The sequence below is a fragment of the Cryptomeria japonica genome, chromosome 10 (genome assembly GCF_030272615.1).
Source record: "Cryptomeria japonica chromosome 10, Sugi_1.0, whole genome shotgun sequence".
Taxonomy (NCBI): domain Eukaryota; kingdom Viridiplantae; phylum Streptophyta; class Pinopsida; order Cupressales; family Cupressaceae; genus Cryptomeria; species Cryptomeria japonica.
In genome coordinates, this window is record NC_081414.1 from 120196518 (window position 1) to 120215913 (window position 19396).

At 37.8% G+C, this 19396-nt stretch overlaps 2 protein-coding genes across 2 annotated transcripts in view; both read right to left on the reverse strand.

Annotated features, from left to right (window-relative positions):
- Positions 1-19396, reverse strand: part of LOC131072634 (uncharacterized) — a 135977-nt gene that overhangs the window by 70558 nt on the left and 46023 nt on the right. The window contains exons 3-4 of the mRNA XM_058008870.2: positions 2527-2604; positions 1774-2375 (exon numbers count right to left, since the gene is read on the reverse strand). Of these exons, the coding sequence (XP_057864853.2) occupies positions 1774-2375; positions 2527-2604 (680 nt within the window). The remainder of the gene's footprint in view (positions 1-1773; positions 2376-2526; positions 2605-19396) is intronic.
- LOC131072635 (uncharacterized) lies at positions 5371-8331 on the reverse strand. Its single transcript, XM_059212187.1, has 6 exons — positions 7775-8331; positions 7400-7632; positions 7147-7299; positions 6640-7040; positions 6122-6530; positions 5371-6008 (listed from the first exon to the last, which is right to left on the reverse strand). The coding sequence occupies exons 1-5, from the start codon at positions 7861-7863 to the stop codon at positions 6501-6503; spliced, it is 906 nt and encodes a 301-aa protein (XP_059068170.1). The 5' UTR covers positions 7864-8331; the 3' UTR covers positions 5371-6008; positions 6122-6500.

Consider the following 19396-nt stretch of genomic DNA (forward strand, 5'->3'; position numbering starts at 1 on the left):
CATACATCTTCATACAAGCCATACCTTTGTTGCGGGAACAAAGGAGATTTAAATGGCATTTTATTTGTAGTTCAATGTTGATGAATGCTGAAGCTGGTCCTACACTCATGGTACAGACCATACCTTGTTTGCTGGGCATGATATTGCTTTGGATTCAAAGTTCAACCAGGCTAGGCTAGGCAACCAGGCTAGGCAACAGTTTGAAGCACTAGCTGTGAACTTGAGCGGGAAGCAAGTTTAAAACTCCCTCCAAAGCAGAGAACGAATTGACTAAGTTGTGGTTGAACTGGAAAGCGATCAGAATATCCACAAGAACATCAAGGTAACTCTCAGGAAAGTGAGCTTTGTAGACAAGTATTTGCACCACAGAGAAGTTTGCTTCCTTGGTGCATTGTTTCCTCTTGCTGCAATGATGAACATAGTGATGTTTTTGCTATTCATGTTTCCTCCTGACGTTGTTCCATGAATTCCTGTTTTTAGTATGCATTATGAAACACAGCTTCTTGCAGGAGTTCACAGTTTTGGGTTTTAGGTTGCTTTCCACTCTCTACCCATCTATTTGTTCTGTTCAGTTGGAGATTTCCCATAGCATTGTAAATATCCAGTGTTCCACGGCCGTTGAGGATGGGGGGACAAAGGGCCTAAGTTTGGGGACAGCGGGGGGCTAGCAGGGGGGGTGGTGCTGATATAGTTAGTTGTGAAAAGATGTAAAACAGTATAAGAAATACATTTCAAATGAAACTATAGGAAATTAGTAAAATTATAAAACGGGAAAATTTGATATACTAAATCTAAATACAAAGATTTCTAAGTTTTTTCCCCTCTACAGCTAGCTGGTGAAAAAAATCAGAATTAGAAATGCCAATGAAATCAGTAGTTTTAGTGGTTTTGTATTGCATTGGGGGAAGGGGTGGGGACCACGTCAAATTAGGGTTACCCCCCAACCCCAAAAAACGCTCAAAATTAAAAAAAAAAAATTCAATTGCGTTTTGACATGTGTGAACAGGAGACTCCTGCAAGTCTCCCCACCCCTCAAAAGACGCCTAGGAGTCTCCCGAGGAGTCTTAGAGACGCTTGGGATTCTCCCAAGGACTTTCCCAAGGATTCTTGGAGATGCCAAGACGTCTCTCAAGGAGACTTGGAGATGTCTCGGCGTCTCCAAGAATCCTTGGAGACACAGAGACGTTTCCCCATCTCCGGCGGAGCACCAATGGCGGTGGTGGGATGGTGGGCGTCCCCGTCTCCCAATCTTAGAAACGTCCCCATCTCGGAAACGCAGGTTTGAGGGTGGGAAACGTGTTTCCGTGGAACACTGTAAATATCAGAATAAGAGTAGGTCTAGGTTCTGGTTTATAAAAACAGGCAAATAGCTTTGTAGCCCAAGGTCAAATGAAGAACAGTGAATGACTCATAAAGTCAGATAAGATATCTTTTCTTTTAAGGTTTTTTAAAAATAAACAAATATCAAAGTCTTTTACTAAAATAATAGAATATTAAACTGTGAGAATACTCTAATCCATATTTTTCCTCAGACAAAGTCTCTTAAGTCTTAAGTAACACCTTAGTTCTATATAAGAACACAATGACAAACAGCTTTTTTTACTTTCCACAGTCTCCCAACAAAACAAAATGTATGTCTTCAATATTGATGACCTCTAAAACTATTTAAGAATGTCTACCATTAAGAACTGAGAACATTAAAGGCACGTCTTCTTCCCTACTCTTTGCTTGATTTGAAGTGTATCAAATCCTTAATAACATAGTTGGGCATACCACAACATCTCCATTGGAAAGTGAGCAACATTGAACTGCATTTCTCGCCACTCCACCAGCTGAACTGGGATCGAATTTGCCTCCCTCTAATATGGCAGGTATGCAATTATGCCTTTGTGATGTCTTTGGCACTTCCAACCTATCAGCTGAATCCTTCCCATCTACAAATTCAGAAGATTCTGAAAATGGATCAGTTACACTTCTTTTGTGCCAAAGTGGTTCATCCGGTCTAGCTATCCTAACAAAAAAATGTGAGTTTCTAAAACTTTCCAATATTATGGCACTCCTCTTTTTGTGGCCTTCTATCTTAAGAAGAGAGGCACTGAAAGAGAGGTCCCCTTGAATTTCTGATTGATTCTTTAATGTGGATGCAACATTCTCTCCTGCAGCTCCAACCCCTCCATTCTCTGTACCAACATCATCTATGTTTTCCCCATAAGCAGCAGATTGTGTTTCAGGTACAAGATTACCCGTTTTTTTACTATCTTTCTGCTTAAAGAAACCATTTTTGCTCATCACTGCCGCAACCTTGAAAGGTGTGATAATTTCTGCTGCTTCTTGATCATGTGATGAAATATATACCAAAATATGCAATTGTTCTCCTGCATAGAAAAAAGGGACTGGTTAGTGAGCTGAACTCTTTCTGAGTTCAAATCTTAAGAATTTTGCAGTTTTATCCCTAAATGATAAATAAAAGATGTAAGAAAACAAAACCTAAGATCCAGAATTTCAAACTTAAGAGCAGTTAAGCACCTGGAAAAACAAAGCCCCGGTCCAAACGGTTAATTGAATCTAGATCTGGAGCATTGTACCAATTTTCAGGAAGCTCATCTGAACACACAAGCAAAATTTTGATATTGGAAAATACTCAATTGTTACACAAATCATAATCAACACTGCTGCAACAAAACCCATGCAATTCTAAACTAATTTTCTAATCCATTCATGTAATCTCAATATATTATTTAACAAACATGGATGATTATTTAACAAACATGGATGAAAATCAAAATCATTCACAAACAGAAGTCCCACTAAAATAAAGTTGTTTAATTACATATCAAGGCTATATGGGTACAAAAGAGTTAACTCCAAAAAAGTACCTGGACAGCAGCAATGGCAATCATAAATAAATGCATACTTGTGAACATAAGATAAAAATGGAATATATATATCTGGCATACGGTAATAAACTGAAGCCAGGTGTACATAGTAAATACAAACAAATGCCAAAGATGAAACTTACTAAATTACAACAAAGAAAATTAGACAAATGTTGAAGACACTTGAAAATCAAAAATTCCATGAAAAATTATTTCTGGATTAAGAATGGAAGTTTCCTCTCAAGCAAGTAATGTGCTGCTCGCTTGTTATCAACATGTAGTTTAATAAATAATGATATATATAAATAAATTTAATAATTTTAAAAGTCATGACAATTTTAATGGGCATTATTTAGGGGCCTGCAAATAATCAGTTTGAGACATAATTATCTTTATCTTCAGAGCATAAAGCTAGATTTTGATTTTTCATTTAGTTAGATGAAACAATCTAACAATTGTTCCATTGTTGATAGCCTGAGAAATTTACTCCATCAGCTAGCAGAGTATGTGAACAGTGTCAAAGCAGAACTGCCATGCATTGTAATTAGCAGCTATCTAATATCATGATCATCCACATGCAATGTAATGTCAAATGATAAATCACATTTACAATACGAACTAATAATAATTTCAAAATGTCTGTCAACAATAGAAAGAGAAAAGAAGATAGAATCTTTGAAAAACATAGGGTGCTCAATTCTCTAATGTCTCTTTGAAAAACATAGGGTGCTCAATTCTCTAATGTCACTGCTCCCATCTATAGGACTACTCTCAGGTATACCAAATCATTTTAAGGACCCTGAATGTGCCACCTTTTCTACCAACAGCTCAATAATATATACCCCTACCAATCTCCTCAATATCGTCGGTTATCAGTCTTGGACTATCTATATCGATGTTACAAATGACTGCATGTCCCTTCAAAGTTAATGCCACATAGATAACCGGAGTTTGTCCCACTCTATCACCATGTATCATCCACCAACTAATTGGATATTTTGAAGATCATTTTTCTATTTTCACTCACCAGCAGTGTTCTTAATATCCAATAGAGCAAAGAAAGATAATGTCACCTGGTGGTTCTTGACTCTTTTGGAGGATACATCTTTGACACAGTACCAAATATAAACACTGCCTTCACCTTTGCAGCCTCCATAGCTGAGATTGTCATAAGCCGTACCTAGCATCTATATATATATATAGAAGTTAATACAAAGTGCACAAAATAATATAATCAAACCACTCACTAAATTGCTCCATATTGACAATCTGATTTGTTTAATCATATCTACCTAATTTATCTAACTCATGATCGATCTGATTTAATTTGTCTAACTGATTATCAATCTAATTTGTTTGGCATAAATATCGATCTGATTTGTTCCATGTGTCTCACCTTAAAAAGGTTTTGGGACAACATGTCATCCCATGACCAGAATTGCCCCCACTCAATGATGAAGGAAAACTAATTTTGGAACCAGAAATAATACTCAATGTACGAGAAGAAGGTTGAGAAACAAAACCATTTAAGAATATCTGGTAAAGTGGAAAGGCCTACCCACTGAGGATACAACATGGGAAGGTCCTGAAATATTTGAAAATCCAAATCTTAAGTTGCTTGAGGACAAGCAAATCTAGGAAGGGCGGACTGTCATAAGCCGTACCTACCATCTGTATATATATATATAGTTAATACAAAGTACACAAAATAATATAATCAAACCAATGAGTAAATTGCTCCATATTGACAATCTGATTTGTTTAATCATATCTACCGAATTTGTCTAGACTCATGATCGATCTGATTTTTTGTCTAACTGATTATCAATCTAATTTGTTTGGCATAAATATCGATCTGATTTGTTCAATGGCATGCATTTGAATTAAATCGGTTCATTAAGGACCGGTTTGATGCAAGAAACATGCACCTTGGTCAAACATGTCCCTTTGAAAGGCATGGCTCTTTCAACCGGCCCTCCACCCAAGTTAAATAGGGTTGGGCTTCTAATCCTAAGGAATTAGAAGAGCTGGAAGGAGAAATATCAGAGAAGGAAGATCAGATCTGGAATGGAATAAACATATAGGCACTTCAAGCAGTTTGATAAACAATACAATGGTATGAGTTCATGTGCACATACATTTAATTTTGTAACAATGTTATGACCAAAGAAACGGGACTCAGACTCGGCTCGGACTCGGACTCGGGACTCGGCGTCAAACTCGGCTCCAGACTCGACTGGACTCGAGAAAGTGAAAAACTCAAGAAATTTAGAGATTTTTAAAGATTTAAAACTTGTTTCAAACACCCTTTATTGAATACACCTTAAAGACACAAAAACATCATTAAACTCGGCTCATTTGATTACATACACAAGTATACATCAATCACATAAGCATAAACGCAAATTGTAGCTAAAGAAAATAACAAACATAGATATATAAATATTGTCAAATGTATACAATATTACAAAACTCATGGAATAAAAAATCCATGTCATCATATGATCATCATCAAATGTTTCATACAAATACCAAAGGTAAATAGTAAATACTAAATACAACTACAAGTGTACAAGCCTATGGCTCAGAGGGCCGTGCACCCTCTCACCCTGGCCCCCTGCGAAGGCATTTAAAGTAGGTCCTAGATGATTCAGCAGCCATAGTCGCTCCCCGTGACACCATGCCATGCTCACCAACATCAAAAACAGCTGTGTCACTTTGAGTCTCAGTATTTCATGTCTTTGCTCGTGCTCTATGCCATGGCTATAGCCTCAGCCTCTACATCTACCTGGTCGATCCAATCAATGTCATCATCACTAAATTCAACTGTAGGAGTCCCAGGAGTTGTCTGATTATCATTGGCCCACTTTGCTTCAAGATCAACCTCATCTAGAATGATAGGAGACATGTCAACTATTGCATTCTTTCTCATTCTCAAGCGGAGGTTGTAGTGAACAAAGACGAGATCATTCATCTTCTCCACAGATAATCTATTGCGCCTCTTGGAGTGTATGTGCTCAAACATACTCCAATTGCGCTCACAACCTGATGCGCTGCATGGTTGGCTCAAGATGCGAATGGCCAAATTCTGAATATTTGGTGTCTCTGGGCCAAAAAAGTTCCACCAATGATCTGAGTTTGAAATGAGAAAAATAAATAAAATCAGTCTCACTCATGAACTCATTTAACAAGTTACAATATAGTATTGAATAAAACTAAAATTAAGCCTTACAATTTATTTTTACCTGGCATCATAGTTGTCCTACCGTCTTTGGCAACAGGACGAGAGAAGGTCTCCCCTTGTGCATCTAAGAACAACTGTAGCTCTCAAAAAAAGTCTATCTGAGAAGTACCAACAGGTCCCATCTTCTCCATGATTGCATATAGCCCATTAAGGACCTCCACATCAGCCTTGAAAGAAGGGATAAAACGGAATGCCGGATTCAGATAATAGGCTGCTGCATGGATGGGCCTATGAAGCTGATGATGCCATCTCCTATCAATGATCTCCCAAATGGGACCATACTTGCTCTCATCTCCTCCATAGCCGAATCTGATGGCCTAATTCCCCCTATCCATGCCCTCATATATATAGCCCATTGCGGGCTTATCTCCATCCGCAACTCACAACAAAACCACCAAGGGCTTAACAAACTGCAAAATTGAAAATATTGCGTAATTTAGAAAAATGAGCAAATAAGAGAATACATATAATAAGTTATAAAACATGAAGTTAAATTGTAGAATTTATAAAAAAAATTACCTTCACTATCTCATCACAAGGGACCCAAAAGCCTTGCTCATCAAAAATGCAGTCTGCCATATCTTTCCATGCAGGGGTGGTAGCATAGGATGAGGAAGACCACTCCTCACCAACAATCATACGTCTCAAGGCAGACTTAGACCTAAGCATGGACTGCAATGTGAGGAAGTTTGTGGCAAACCTTGTGATTCCTGGACGAGCTAACTCCTTCTGCTCTGTGTATTGTCTCATAAGAGCCAACGCCCATGAATGATTATATACAAATTTGCAGACATTTCTTGCCCTTTCTACACATCTCTTGACCCATGGGATTTTTCCAATATCCTCCAACATGAGGTCAATGCAATGAGCAGCACATGGAGTCCAAACTATAGATGGGTGCCTCTCCATCAATAGTCTACCTGCAGCAACATAATTTGTTGCATTGTAAATTGTAATTAATGGAGGTACAAACTACAAGATAGTAATTAATTTGCAAACAAAATTAGTTTGTAATCAAAAGTTTACCCGCAGCAACATAATTTGCTGCATTGTCGATCACTACATGTACCACGTTCTCCTCACCCACATCTTCAATCACCTCCTCTATCTGCTCACATAGGTAGGTGGCATTCTTGCAACGGGCGAAGGCATCAATGGACTTGATGAAAACGGTGCCCCCTAAAATAAAAAAATAAAGCTAGGTCAATGATCATTCAATAAACCATTAGATAAAAAATAAAAAATTAAAGACTATATGAAACTAAAATTAATCAATCACCTACGGAAGAAACAAAAAAATTAAGGAGAGTTCTATTTCTTCTATCCGTCCAACCATCAGTCATGATGGTGCAACCTTTAGTGCTCCATATCTGGCATTGTTCATCTAAATCCTTCTTCACATCATCCACCATTTGAGACAAAATGGGTCCCCTCAAATCACTCTCACTAGGGGCTTTGAACCCCGCCCCGCATATGGTAATGGCATCAACCATTTGTTGCCAATAAGGAGACCTGTTGCAAAGAAACTCAATGAGATAAGTTAAGTATAAAAATTCAATGAGATAAGTTAAGTATAAAAATTCAATGAGATAAGTTAAGTATAAAAATTAAAACAATCAAAGTTATCAAACATAAAAGTTAGTAAAACATTCACCTGGCTACAAAAAATGGAATACAGTTGTAGCTCCAAAACCTACCAACTGCCATTTTAGCAGCATCATGGACCTCCTTATTCCAACCCATGCCCTCAAGCGACGGTTGGGACCCAGGAGTAGTGTGAGGCACAAAGAAGGAATCCAACCTAGATTTACGAATCCTAGGTCCAATGGTAGCACTCCCACTACAACTACTAGTGCTAGGAGCATGAGAAGTGGCGGTGGCACTGCCACTTATAGAAGCAGAAGCAGAAACGGAAGCACCAGCAGTAGCAAACTAAGTGGGACGATATGGAGGTACGGAAGAAGGGCCTCCAACACAACCTAATCGTGTCCCTCTTCCTAAAACTGTCTCTCTCCCAATGGCGGCTCGATCCTCCTTTTATTTCTTTTTCCTTTCAATCTCCTCAACCATTACATAACATTCACGTACGGCCTCAGGGATTGCTTTTAGGCATGGTTCGGCATCATGTCCACGCACACCAGCAATATGGTATTTCAGCCTACATGGAATATTGTTTTGCAAAACATACATTTTGTTTGCCCCTTTCTTTGCCCTGGAAAATCCTCATGATATTTCCAAGCAGGGTCCTTTCTAATGGGGGGTCTAGAAGCTGAAGTAGACATTTTAGGATAGTTTTGTTTTGGCTTAGCGAGTTTTTGGTTTTGGCGAGTAGTTCAACTATGCTGAATAATATTGAAATTTTGGAGATCCATGTTAGATAATACATCACGTTCATATCTGTTATAATAGATCTATATTATTGTGGGTTTATTCTAAGTGTTACTGAACATAATAGAAGGAGACAAGTTACAGTTAGGAAAATAGTGTTGGGGTTACCTTACAGGCACGCCACCTCATGGTTTAAGATCAGGGAATCCCATGAGGCCTGTTGGTGTTGGAGATAAGCCACACCCGGACCGACGATGGACTGGTCCAAGAGGGGCTAGTAGCTCAGTGGTAGAGCACTCCAACAGCATATGGAAGGTCCTAGGTTCAAGTCCTAGCTGGGCCATGTCTCAACATGGTATCAGAGCCAGGTCCATGCTAGGAGCCCCAAGCACATGAGAGGTGTGGCTTAAGGGGGGGTGTTGGTGTTGGAGATAAGCCACACCCGGACCGACGATGGACTGGTCCAAGAGGGGCTAGTAGCTCAGTGGTAGAGCACTCCAGCAACATATGGAAGGTCCTAGGTTCAAGTCCTAGCTGGGCCATGTCTCAACAAGGCCAAGGGGGTACAAAGGTGCTGCCCTTGGGCCTATGAGGAGTAGACTTCCTAGGCACCTTACTGTAACAGCCCTCAAACATTCTATCATGCTAAATGAATATGCAAACCATGGGATATAGGATAGCCATGACAAGTGGACGAAAACGATGATAGGACGCCTCGCTAGGTAGGCCACCTCATTGATGGCATGGGCCACAGAGGTCAAGGGGGTTTAAGCCGCCCTTGAGGCTACGATAGAGGGTTTCTTGGACACCACACTTAGTCATCCTAGCCTATGTCTATTCTACACTAAGTTCTTTTAAACCTGAATCTATGTTTTACTCAAATATGTGAATATGATTCTTAGGATTTGTTATGATCATGTATTTTACAATTTTATATCTTCCAACTTGTCTACACAACTTCATTCAAAATACCAAGTATTTCTGCATCTCATTCTTCTCTATTTAGGGCATAAATCAGGTATCCATTTGTTGGACATTACATTGATATATGGAATCATAAAAAATTGGGGTTTAATGTTAAATACTTATAAGTTTAGATGTTATTATAACTTCTTACTTTCTTAATGATTATTAAAATTATTGTAGGACCTAAACTAGGATTACTTTCAATCATGTAATTTGTATATAGTATAAAATAAATTACCTTCTTAGACCTAAAAGCCGCAATTGTTATTTTTGGGCCTAAATTAGGGAGATTCCACAAGGGAACATTACAAGTGGTATCAAAGCATGTTCCTGCCAGCCTAAGGAAAATATTTGATGCAATTAAGTCAACGAGCTCTAAGGGCAATAGATGGGGAAAGGAAGAAAGCCACAAAAGCCATGGAACATGAATTTAGAGCCTTTATGGAACAAACTGCTCAAGCCCTACAAAATGTAACAACTACCATAAGTAATCTTAGGTAAGACCCAAGAAATGAAAGGGAAAATACTCCTAGTCAATCAGAAAGTGACAAGAGGACCAACCGTGAGTCTAACCCAAGAGCAAACAGCCACCTTTGCTATTTAGAGATGAACCATCCAGCATAGTGAAGAAACAAGTAACCCCAATACAAGGGAACTTGCTGCAGAATATGCAAAATTAGATCTTGAGATAAAAAGGAGTATCTCTTTTTCCTAGTTTTGTGAAGCCGATGCAAGGAAAAATCATAGGAAAAGGAGAGCACAGCCCAACCTCGAAATACAACACAAACTAGGGAAAACAACCATCCCCAACTTCGATGATGGTTACAAACATAAGGTAGCTGCTATAGATGAGATCAGGAGTGTGATTGCTCTAACGAGATATGTTGGTTGGAAAGATTGCTGCATTTGAGCTGAGCGAATTTGGTGAATCACATGGAAAGTCTGAGACAGCATTTAGAGAATCAATATCCAGAAAGCATAAATATGATCCTGATGAATACAGAATATCCATATATGAAAGAGAGAGAAAAGAAATGGAAGAGCAAGAAAGAGAATTGGAGGAGCTTGAAGCATTGATTGCCCAGAGATTGCCTAAGGGAGCTGGTAAGTATGATGGAAAATTGCCTCTGAAATGTTTTTCTTGCAATAAGATAGGACATTTTGCTCCTAGATGCCCTGAGAGAATGTCTAAATATGATAGGCATGATAAATTTGATAAGCATGATAGGAATGATAGATATGAGAAGCATGAGAAAAATGATAAGTCTTACAAGCCTAACCGGAAGTATAATTATCAAAAGAATTGTTATTATGTTGTTGATGAAGGTGTTCAAGATGAAGAATTAGAAGGAGATGAAGTTGTGTTTATTACTATCAAAGAAGATGGACCAGTACCTGTTGATTCCACAAGCTACACTATTGAGGAGAAAGCTTTAGCTGCTAAAGTAGAAGAGAAAGATGAATGGGTGATTGACAGTGGTTGTTCACATCATATGAGTGGTGATAAAAGCAAATTCGTGAGTATGGAAAGATATGATGGTGCAATAGTAAGATTTGTAGATGACAAACTCTATGTGATCCGTGGTAGAGGTTCTATTTCCTTTGATGGTAAGCATAACACTGATGATGTCTTGTATGTTGAAGGTTTGAAGCATAATATTTTAAGTGTTGGACAAATGGTTGGCAAAGGTTATGATTTACAATTCAAGAATGGAAAATGCAAGATCCTAAATGCCTCTCATATAGAGATTGCATCTGGAACTAAGACTGAAGGTAATGTCTTTCATTTGAATGTTGGTGAGAAAAGTTGCTTGGTTGCTCAAATTGATGAAAGTTGGTTGTGGCATAGAAGAATGTGTCATGTTAATTTTGATTCAATGATTAAGATCAGTTCTATTGAAGTTGTTACAGATCTACCTAAAATTGTTAAGCCTGCTAATCTGGTATGTAAGGAATGTCAAATGGGTAAGCAAACAAGGATTTCCTTCAAGAGTAAGCAGTATACATCTGATGGATTGCTAGATCTTGTGCATATTGACCTATGTGGACCCACAAACGTTAGAAGTGTGCAGGGTGACAGATACTTTATGTTAATGATTGATGATTATTCTAGAATGATGTGGGTTGTCTTTTTGAAGGAAAAATCAGAAGCATTAGATAAATTCAAGATATTCAAAGCAAAGGTTGAGACTGAGACAGGACTAAAGGTCAAATGTTTGAGATCTGACAGAGGAGGAGAATTCTGTTTTGGTGAGTTTGATTCATTTTGTGAGAAGCATCGGATTAGAAGACAATTATCTGCTCCTAGAACCCCATAGCAGAATGATGTTGTTGAAAGGAAGAACAAAACTGTCTTGGATGCTACAAGGAACATGCTGATTGAAGGGAATATTCCGAAGATCTATTGGAGAGAAGTTGTTAGCACTGTTGTTTACACATTCAACTGAGTGCATATAAAAGGTGATACAGGTAAAACTCCTTATGAGCTATGGTTTGGTCATGTTCCTACCATGAGATATTTCAGAATTTTTGGTAGCAAGTGTTATATCAAGAGAGATGAGGATATAGGAAAGTTTGATGAAAGAAGTGATGAAGGAATTTTCTTAGGATATTCAACAAAGAGCAAAGCCTACCAATGGTACAATAAGAGACTGAGAAAGATAGTAGAAAGTGCAAATGTGAAGGTAAATGAGAATTGTGGAAAAGAAATCAGAGCATGCGGATATGATGATGGTTATCATATTGTTCTGACACCTATTCCAACTGAAGAATTGAGGCAGAATGCTCTAGTAGAGACAGTTAATCCGGATGTTGCTACTATTGGTGGAGAGGTGCAGGAGCCTGAAAGTCAAAATAATCAGAAGACTCTGAGGTATGTAAGATTGAATCGCTCTGAAAATCAGATTATTGGTGATAAAAATGAAGGTGTGATGACTAGAAGAAGACTAGCTGCTGAAGAGGTATGTTTGATTTCCAAAATTGAACCTAAAGATGTTGTTGAAGCTTGCAAAGATGAAAATTGAATAAAGGCTATGGAAGAAGAATTAGATCAGATTGAAAAGAATAACACATGGAAACTTGTGCCTAGACCTAAAGACAAGAATGTGATTGACACTAAATGGGTATTCAAGATCAAATTGAATGAAGTTGGTGAAGTTGTCAGAAATAAAGCAAGATTGGTATGCAAAGGATATTCACAGAAAGAACGAATTAACTATGAGGAGACTTTTGCTCAGGTAGCTAGACTCGAAGTTGTTAGACTGTTGCTTGCATATGCTGCCTATAAGGATTTCAAGGTATATCAAATGGATGTCAAGTCAACCTTTCTGAATTGTGATCTTGAGGAAAAAGTCTACATTGAGCAACCTAATGGATTTTCATTATCAGATGATGGAGACATGGCATGCAAACTGAAGAGAGCTCTTTATGGATTGAAACAAGCCCCTAGAACCTGGTATGCTAGATTGGATAAGTACTTGCTGAAATTAGGGTTTAATAAAGATACTGCTAACAGTAATCTGTATTTCAAGATTGAGAATTATAACATCTTGATTGTTGAAGTCTTTGTTGATGATATTATCTTTGGAGGAGATGATAACTTGAATATGAAATTTGTCAATGATATGCAGAAAGAACTTAAGATGCTTATGATAGGAGAGATGAAATTTTTCTTAGGTTTGCAGATTTCACAGACTGGAAAAGGTATTTTTATATCTCAAACTAAATATGTGAAAGAATTATTGAATAAGTTTGGGTTAGAAGACTCCAAACCGGTTGGAACTCCTATGGTGACTAGCTGCAAATTATCTAAAAATGATGAATCTCTAAAAGCTAATCAATCTTTATACAGATCAATGGTTGGTGGACTACTATATCTTACTCAGACTAGACCGAACATTATGCATGTTGTGTGCATGGCTGCTAGATATCAAGCTGATTTGAAAGAGAGTCATGTCACTGTTGTAAAAAGGATATTCAGATACTTGAAAGGGACTGTGGATTATGGTTTGTGGTATCTGAGGAATGATGATTTCATGTTATGTGCTTACACTGATGTTGATTGGGTTGGTGATGTTGATGACCAGAAGAGTACCTCCAGTAGTGCATTCTTTTTAGGTAAGAAATTGGTTTCTTGGGCGAGTAAGAAACAAGATTCAGTGTCCTTATCTACTACTGAAGCTAAGTACATTGATGCTTCTAGTAATTGCACTTAGGTAGTTTGGATGAAGCAAATGTTGAAGGCTATCAGAGTTATCTATGATGAGCCTACTCTCATATATTGTGATAATTCTAGTGCTATTAATATGTCAAAGAACCCAGTGCAACATTCAAAGACTAAACATGTATCAATCAAATATCATTTCTTGAGAGAAAAAGTCAGTGAAGAGGAAGTGAAGCTGGAATGTGTCTACAAAGGAACAGATTGTTGATATTTTCACTAAGCCTTTGCCTACAGAAACATTTGTCTACTTGAGAGACAAGTTAGGGGTATCCACCCCTCCTGATGAGAATTAGATGCATTGAGTTGTATCAATCTAGTGGACTTCACAGTCTTATCTTTTTGTCTGGATTGATGAATTTATGCTGCTCCTCTGGTGGAGTAGTCTGTTTGAGGTTGGATTGGTTATACGTTTTAGGAGAGAATCATGATTTGTTTATCAAAGGGAAGGTAAGTTTGGTTTTCTGTTTTGAGAATCTTTGGCATTTCAGTCAAAAGGGGAGAGAAACATGTGAAAAACTATTTAATCTGCTTGATCTTAGGGGGAGCCTGTTGGACATTGATTGTTTTTCACATTCATATGTTGTCATCAATGCCAAAGAGAGAGATTGTTGGAATTGTTGCTGCTAGGATATTTTGTTATCATTGATGTCAACATATTCATTGATTTATTGCTCCGATGATTGCAAATTGGTTTATTGGGATCATGGTTTGATGTATGGGATATTTCTAGTATCATTATATCTTTCTGTATTGGTTTTAGTGATCCGGAAAGCTTAATTGATCATATCATATGATCCGGTTTGTAGTTTGTTTTTCTGATCCGTGCTATGTAGAGTTCAGTATTTCCTCCGGTATATTCCGGTGTGATCAGATCTTGAGCTGAGTTTTTGAGAGATTGTTTGGGATGGTCTTGTGTATCTTCATTTCAGATGGTTTGTGATTTGGTGCTCCACAAGTTATCTTTCTTCGTGACAGTTGTTGTTGTTTGAGTGCTCTTGAGTTTCAGATGTTGATCGATGAAGATTTGATAAGTGGTGTTGGTACAACTGTTGCTAATGATTCTAACGTGCCTGTTGGTGTTTCCTAATCGTGTCCTGTTTGTTTTGATGATCCGCATTGATCGTTGTGCGATTTCTTGGTGATTTTGCCGAACCGATGATGTTCTTCATGTTATGCGGTATTCCTGGTGGTGTAGCGTGTTGCGGTTGATCTTGGCGTGATTCCAAGTGGTGTTGCGTATTTGGAGATTTGAATTAGGCCCATGTTATATCATGTATATCATTATATTGGTCTGGTGGTCGATCTTTGTATCGTGTGATGTAATTTTGTAATTGTGAGTTGAGGGTTTAGCCGACCTTGTTGTCAAGGTTGATGATTTGTATAAATAGGTGGCATGGTCATGTAACTTAGGTATCAAGGTTGTGTTTGCATTATCAGAAAGTGGCGTATGTGCAAACAAGGGATTCATCTTTCGGTGTGGTGTATTGAGCAGAGATTGGTGTTGTAGAGTAGACAAATGTGCTTAACTAGAACTGGCATCAAGCATTAGCAGATGCTATTATTGCAGTTCATTCCTTCCAAATTGTAATCTGAATCTTGTTGTAAGTCAATGAGACTTCCCTAAGGATTGTAGCCTTCCGGGTTATTGTATTTCTAAGCAAGTGAGTTCTAGGCAGTGTGCCTGAATGTTGGTGCATTCCCCATTGTAACTATTTTCACATACTACTGCAAAGTATCATCTTCTTGTGGGTAGGTTCCCATCTTGGTTTTTCCCTTAACCGAGTTTTCCACATCAAAATCTTGGTGTTGTGTTGTGCTATCCATAGTTGAAAAACTCGGACTCGCCACGGACTCGGCAAACCAAAAATTTGGACTCGGACTCGGACTCGTGAAAGACTCGTGAAAGACTCGGCAAGGACTCGGCAAAAAAAAAAACCGTAGTTTTACAAAAAAACATAAAGAAATTAATGCATTTAGAGAACATAAGAGCCATAATTGAAACATTACACATGTCACATACTCATAGTTTCAAACTTTCAACTCTAAAATGTATAATACCAAGATTTCTTCAATGCTAATTATGCTTTTATATGGAGCCTAATCAGACTCGGAGGTTAAATTTTCCCTACTTCCATCGGCGCAATTTCCCCCCATATTTTTCGACGGGGGTTTCGGGGCAACGCCCCCAAGTTGGGGTCAAGGGGCATCGCCGAAAGATCCTAAAATTTGACTAAGTCTGGAAAATTGAAGAATCCTCCAAAAACTAGATTTTGCCTTATAACTCCTGGAGGTTCGAAACCACTCTCAAACATCCTGACAGTATATATGGAATATAACTTAAAGTCTGGAATGTCATCTTGATCTTCAAATGCCCTGAAATTTGGCAAAGTCTGGAATGTCATCTTGATCTTCAAATGCCCTGAAATTTGGCTAAGTCTGGAATGTCTTCCTGATCCTGAAATCTGACTAAGTCTGGAAAATTGAAGAATCCTCCAAAAACTAGATTTTGCATTATAACTCCTGGAGGTCCGAAACCACTCTCAAACATCCTGACAGTATATATGGAATATAACTTAAAGTATAAGAAAGAAGAAAGATAAAAGGAAATGTCACTTATACTTAAATGTTATATTCCATATATGAATCCTGACGGAGAGACCTAATTTTTTCACATGTTAAACTCAATTTTAAAGCTTGCATGACATTTTCTCTGGGTCGCACGAGTCCATCTGAAAGACTCGCGAGTCCATGCAAAAGACTCGCACGAGTCCTTGCAAAAGACTCGCGAGTCTTTCAGATGGACTCGCCAGGACTCGCCTCGGCGAGTCTTGGCGAGTCGACTCGTGGCTCCCATGGACTCGCGAGTCCGTGGCGAGTCCACGAGTTTTAAAACTATGGTGCTATCAATTTGCTTATCTTTGTTGTTGTTGCAGTTTATCAAATTTGTATTTGTGGTTGAGTTGGTAGAAACTTTATGTCAGCAAATTAAAATCTGGGTACCACAGCTTAACTAAGAGCCAAGCTCTACCCTAGACCCACAGGCCCCCGGCAAGGATAAACAATCTATCTATCCGCTTTTCACATTCAATAATGAAAAAGCCTTGAGCACAAGTTAAAATAACAACAGAATTTGTTATAGATGATTTAAAAGTATTGTTCACCCTTTTATGCAAATCTAGCAAACCACGCCAATGATTATTAATTTATTAAACCAACAAATCAATCCCATCCTTGCAAAATGTTTCGCTTCCTCCACTACCTCGATCCCCAATTCCAACAATGGAAATTTCTCATTAACTTTTACCTACTAACCTTTAGATTTAACGGAAAAACCCTACCATCTTGATTCTCAAAATCCACCATGATTACTAGCAACAGCAGCATTTTGCACTCCTTCCTTCAAAAGACTCTAATTCCAAAAGAGACCCTTTTACTGCATCGAAAAAAAAAAACCTAATCCAAAAGAAAGGTGGCCATCAAACAAAACCATTGCTACTTCTTTCACACCACCTCCCTCATCACAACGAAGACAAAACATGCTTGACAACTACACATAGCCTAGGGTGAATGGACCAGCAACATTGTCCACATCTAATGTGTGAGCATTCTGATACCACACATTTATTTTGCCCTTCAGCAAACTGTTCGAGATTGTTGGAGTTTGTTGATAGCATGAGCTTGTATAGTTGTCATCTATTTCAAACCTGGTTATCCAAATGGACGTTGTTTCGGATATGCTTTTGGTTGTTGCAAATTATGTTTTATGTTGTAGTTAGTGTTTTTGGTGTTGGTTGTGTCATCTTGTAATCAGGGTGGTCCGAAAAGCTTTTGATGCCCTTCGGATATGTTGCTAATTGTATTGTGGCTTAGTGGATCATATTCTTTTGGTCCGGATATGTGTTGGAACATGTGTTGAGATGTTAATCTGGGTCTCACCTTGGCGTGAGCAGATCCACATGGAGTATTTTGCATCAAAAGTGGTTATGTGACCGACTGATTATTATGTCTACACGTTACGTTTGGTAGCGCCTTTGGAGTATGTGTTAGCTTGTGCGGATTATTGGATCAATTGTGGAAAGATGTAGTGTGATATATTTTGGTTCCTTCTTTCTCCTGGAGTGGACTGATTTAAGTATTTTAGGTCCGGGTGGCTTATTTTACATAATATTGCTTATTCTATTTTGGCCGACCCTTAATTAGGTTTTTGATGTTGTATCTCACATTTAAGATGTGTGGATGGATGAATTGTGGAGTGAATGAGAAATGAATTGTGTAAGAACTGTATGCGAAAGATTTGCAAGCAGATTTGAATTTGTGGTGATGTGAAAGTCTGTTTGAGAAGAGCTTTGAAGGTGATATATTTTGCAAGACACTATGTTGTGACAGTGAAGATTATCAGAGATGTTTGCCATGATGTTGGTCACTTGATCTAGTTGTTCAAAGACAATTTCATGTTCAGGAGAATACTTCTCAATTTCAATTCAGCTATTTCATTCATTGCTGATTGACAGTCAGTCCTTCAACAACAGATTGTATCTTGTCCTGAAGAAGTGGTTTTCAACCGAGCAAGACCTCTTTGTATCTTGCCCAATGTTGTGTGCCTTAGTTCTGCAAGTCCTTCAAGTGTTGGTGCTCCTTGGCAGTAAGCCTAAAATGTTGTAAACATTGTTATTCATATTGTGAGTTAGATTCTCTCCGTGGTTTTTCCCTGTTTGGGATTTCCACATAAATTTGGTGTTCTTGTGTTGATGGTTGATGCTTGTGCTAATGATTAATGTGTTATTACTCAATAAGTTAATATTGCTTATTAATAATTGAATTTGAACTTCCGGACTGATTCACCCCCCCTGTCAGTCCTGCCAAGTGTTCAACACAGACAACCTCATCATGATAAGAAACTCCTTATGTATTCCAAAGATAATTTTTGAGATTCACAATGCTAATTGTTTGTATGAAAAGTTTGATAAACATTGTACCAATGCATGCCATCAAGCAGCATAATCGTTAACTAACAAAGAGAAATAATTCAATAAAACTACATAATTATGCAATAACTCAAGTGTTTTTATTACTCTAAGTCTTGACTAATAATGAAACAAATCATAATAACAAATGAATAATTTAATTCACCTAAATTAAATATCTGATCCAAAAATCTAAGGTGAATCAACATAGAATTATAACTTGAAGACCTTTGTCCTCATCTATAGAGTGTTCCATTGTAGCAGTTAATAATTGCACAGATCACACTACTAGTCGATTGCCCACAACATAATATAGTACCATGATAAGTTAAATATTTGAAGCCATTATTCAATGTGTCTGTTGAATTTTAGTTTCCACAAAAATAATCTTTGTACTCTCAATCTCTAGTAGATTGTAAACCTGTAACAAAAACTTTGGGGTCCTGTTGAACTATGCCTATTTCTGAAGAAAAAGTCGTGCATCTATATTGTGATTAAAAAAATATTAAAATAACATGCAGCGAAAGTATGAACCTAAAAGGGGGCAAGAAGAGAGAAGAGGGAAATTTCAATTTACATTAATGCCCACGGGCCACAATGACCAATGCAGATCAATAGAAATTAAATAGAAGGATTGCCCTTCATTAAAGTAGATCATCGATTATTCTAAAACAGCAGATATAAAAGTTGACATAATTATGTTGTAAGTAGACAGAAAGATATGATATATAAATATATTCATTCTCACAAACAAAGATAACAGAATCAGTTATCCACTTAAATAACTACGAGCATT

Bases quoted from the DNA above. Each gene is read 5' to 3' on its own strand.
- LOC131072635 (XM_059212187.1), bottom strand. From the start codon at position 7,863: ATGGGTTGGAATAAGGAGGTCCATGATGCTGCTAAAATGGCAGTTGGT. The intron at 7,300-7,399 runs GTGATTGATTAA...TTTTTATTTTAG, and splicing joins TTTTTTTGTTTCTTCCGTAG to GGGGCACCGTTTTCATCAAG. The intron at 7,041-7,146 runs GTAAACTTTTGA...ATGTTGCTGCAG, and splicing joins AGCAAATTATGTTGCTGCGG to GTAGACTATTGATGGAGAGG.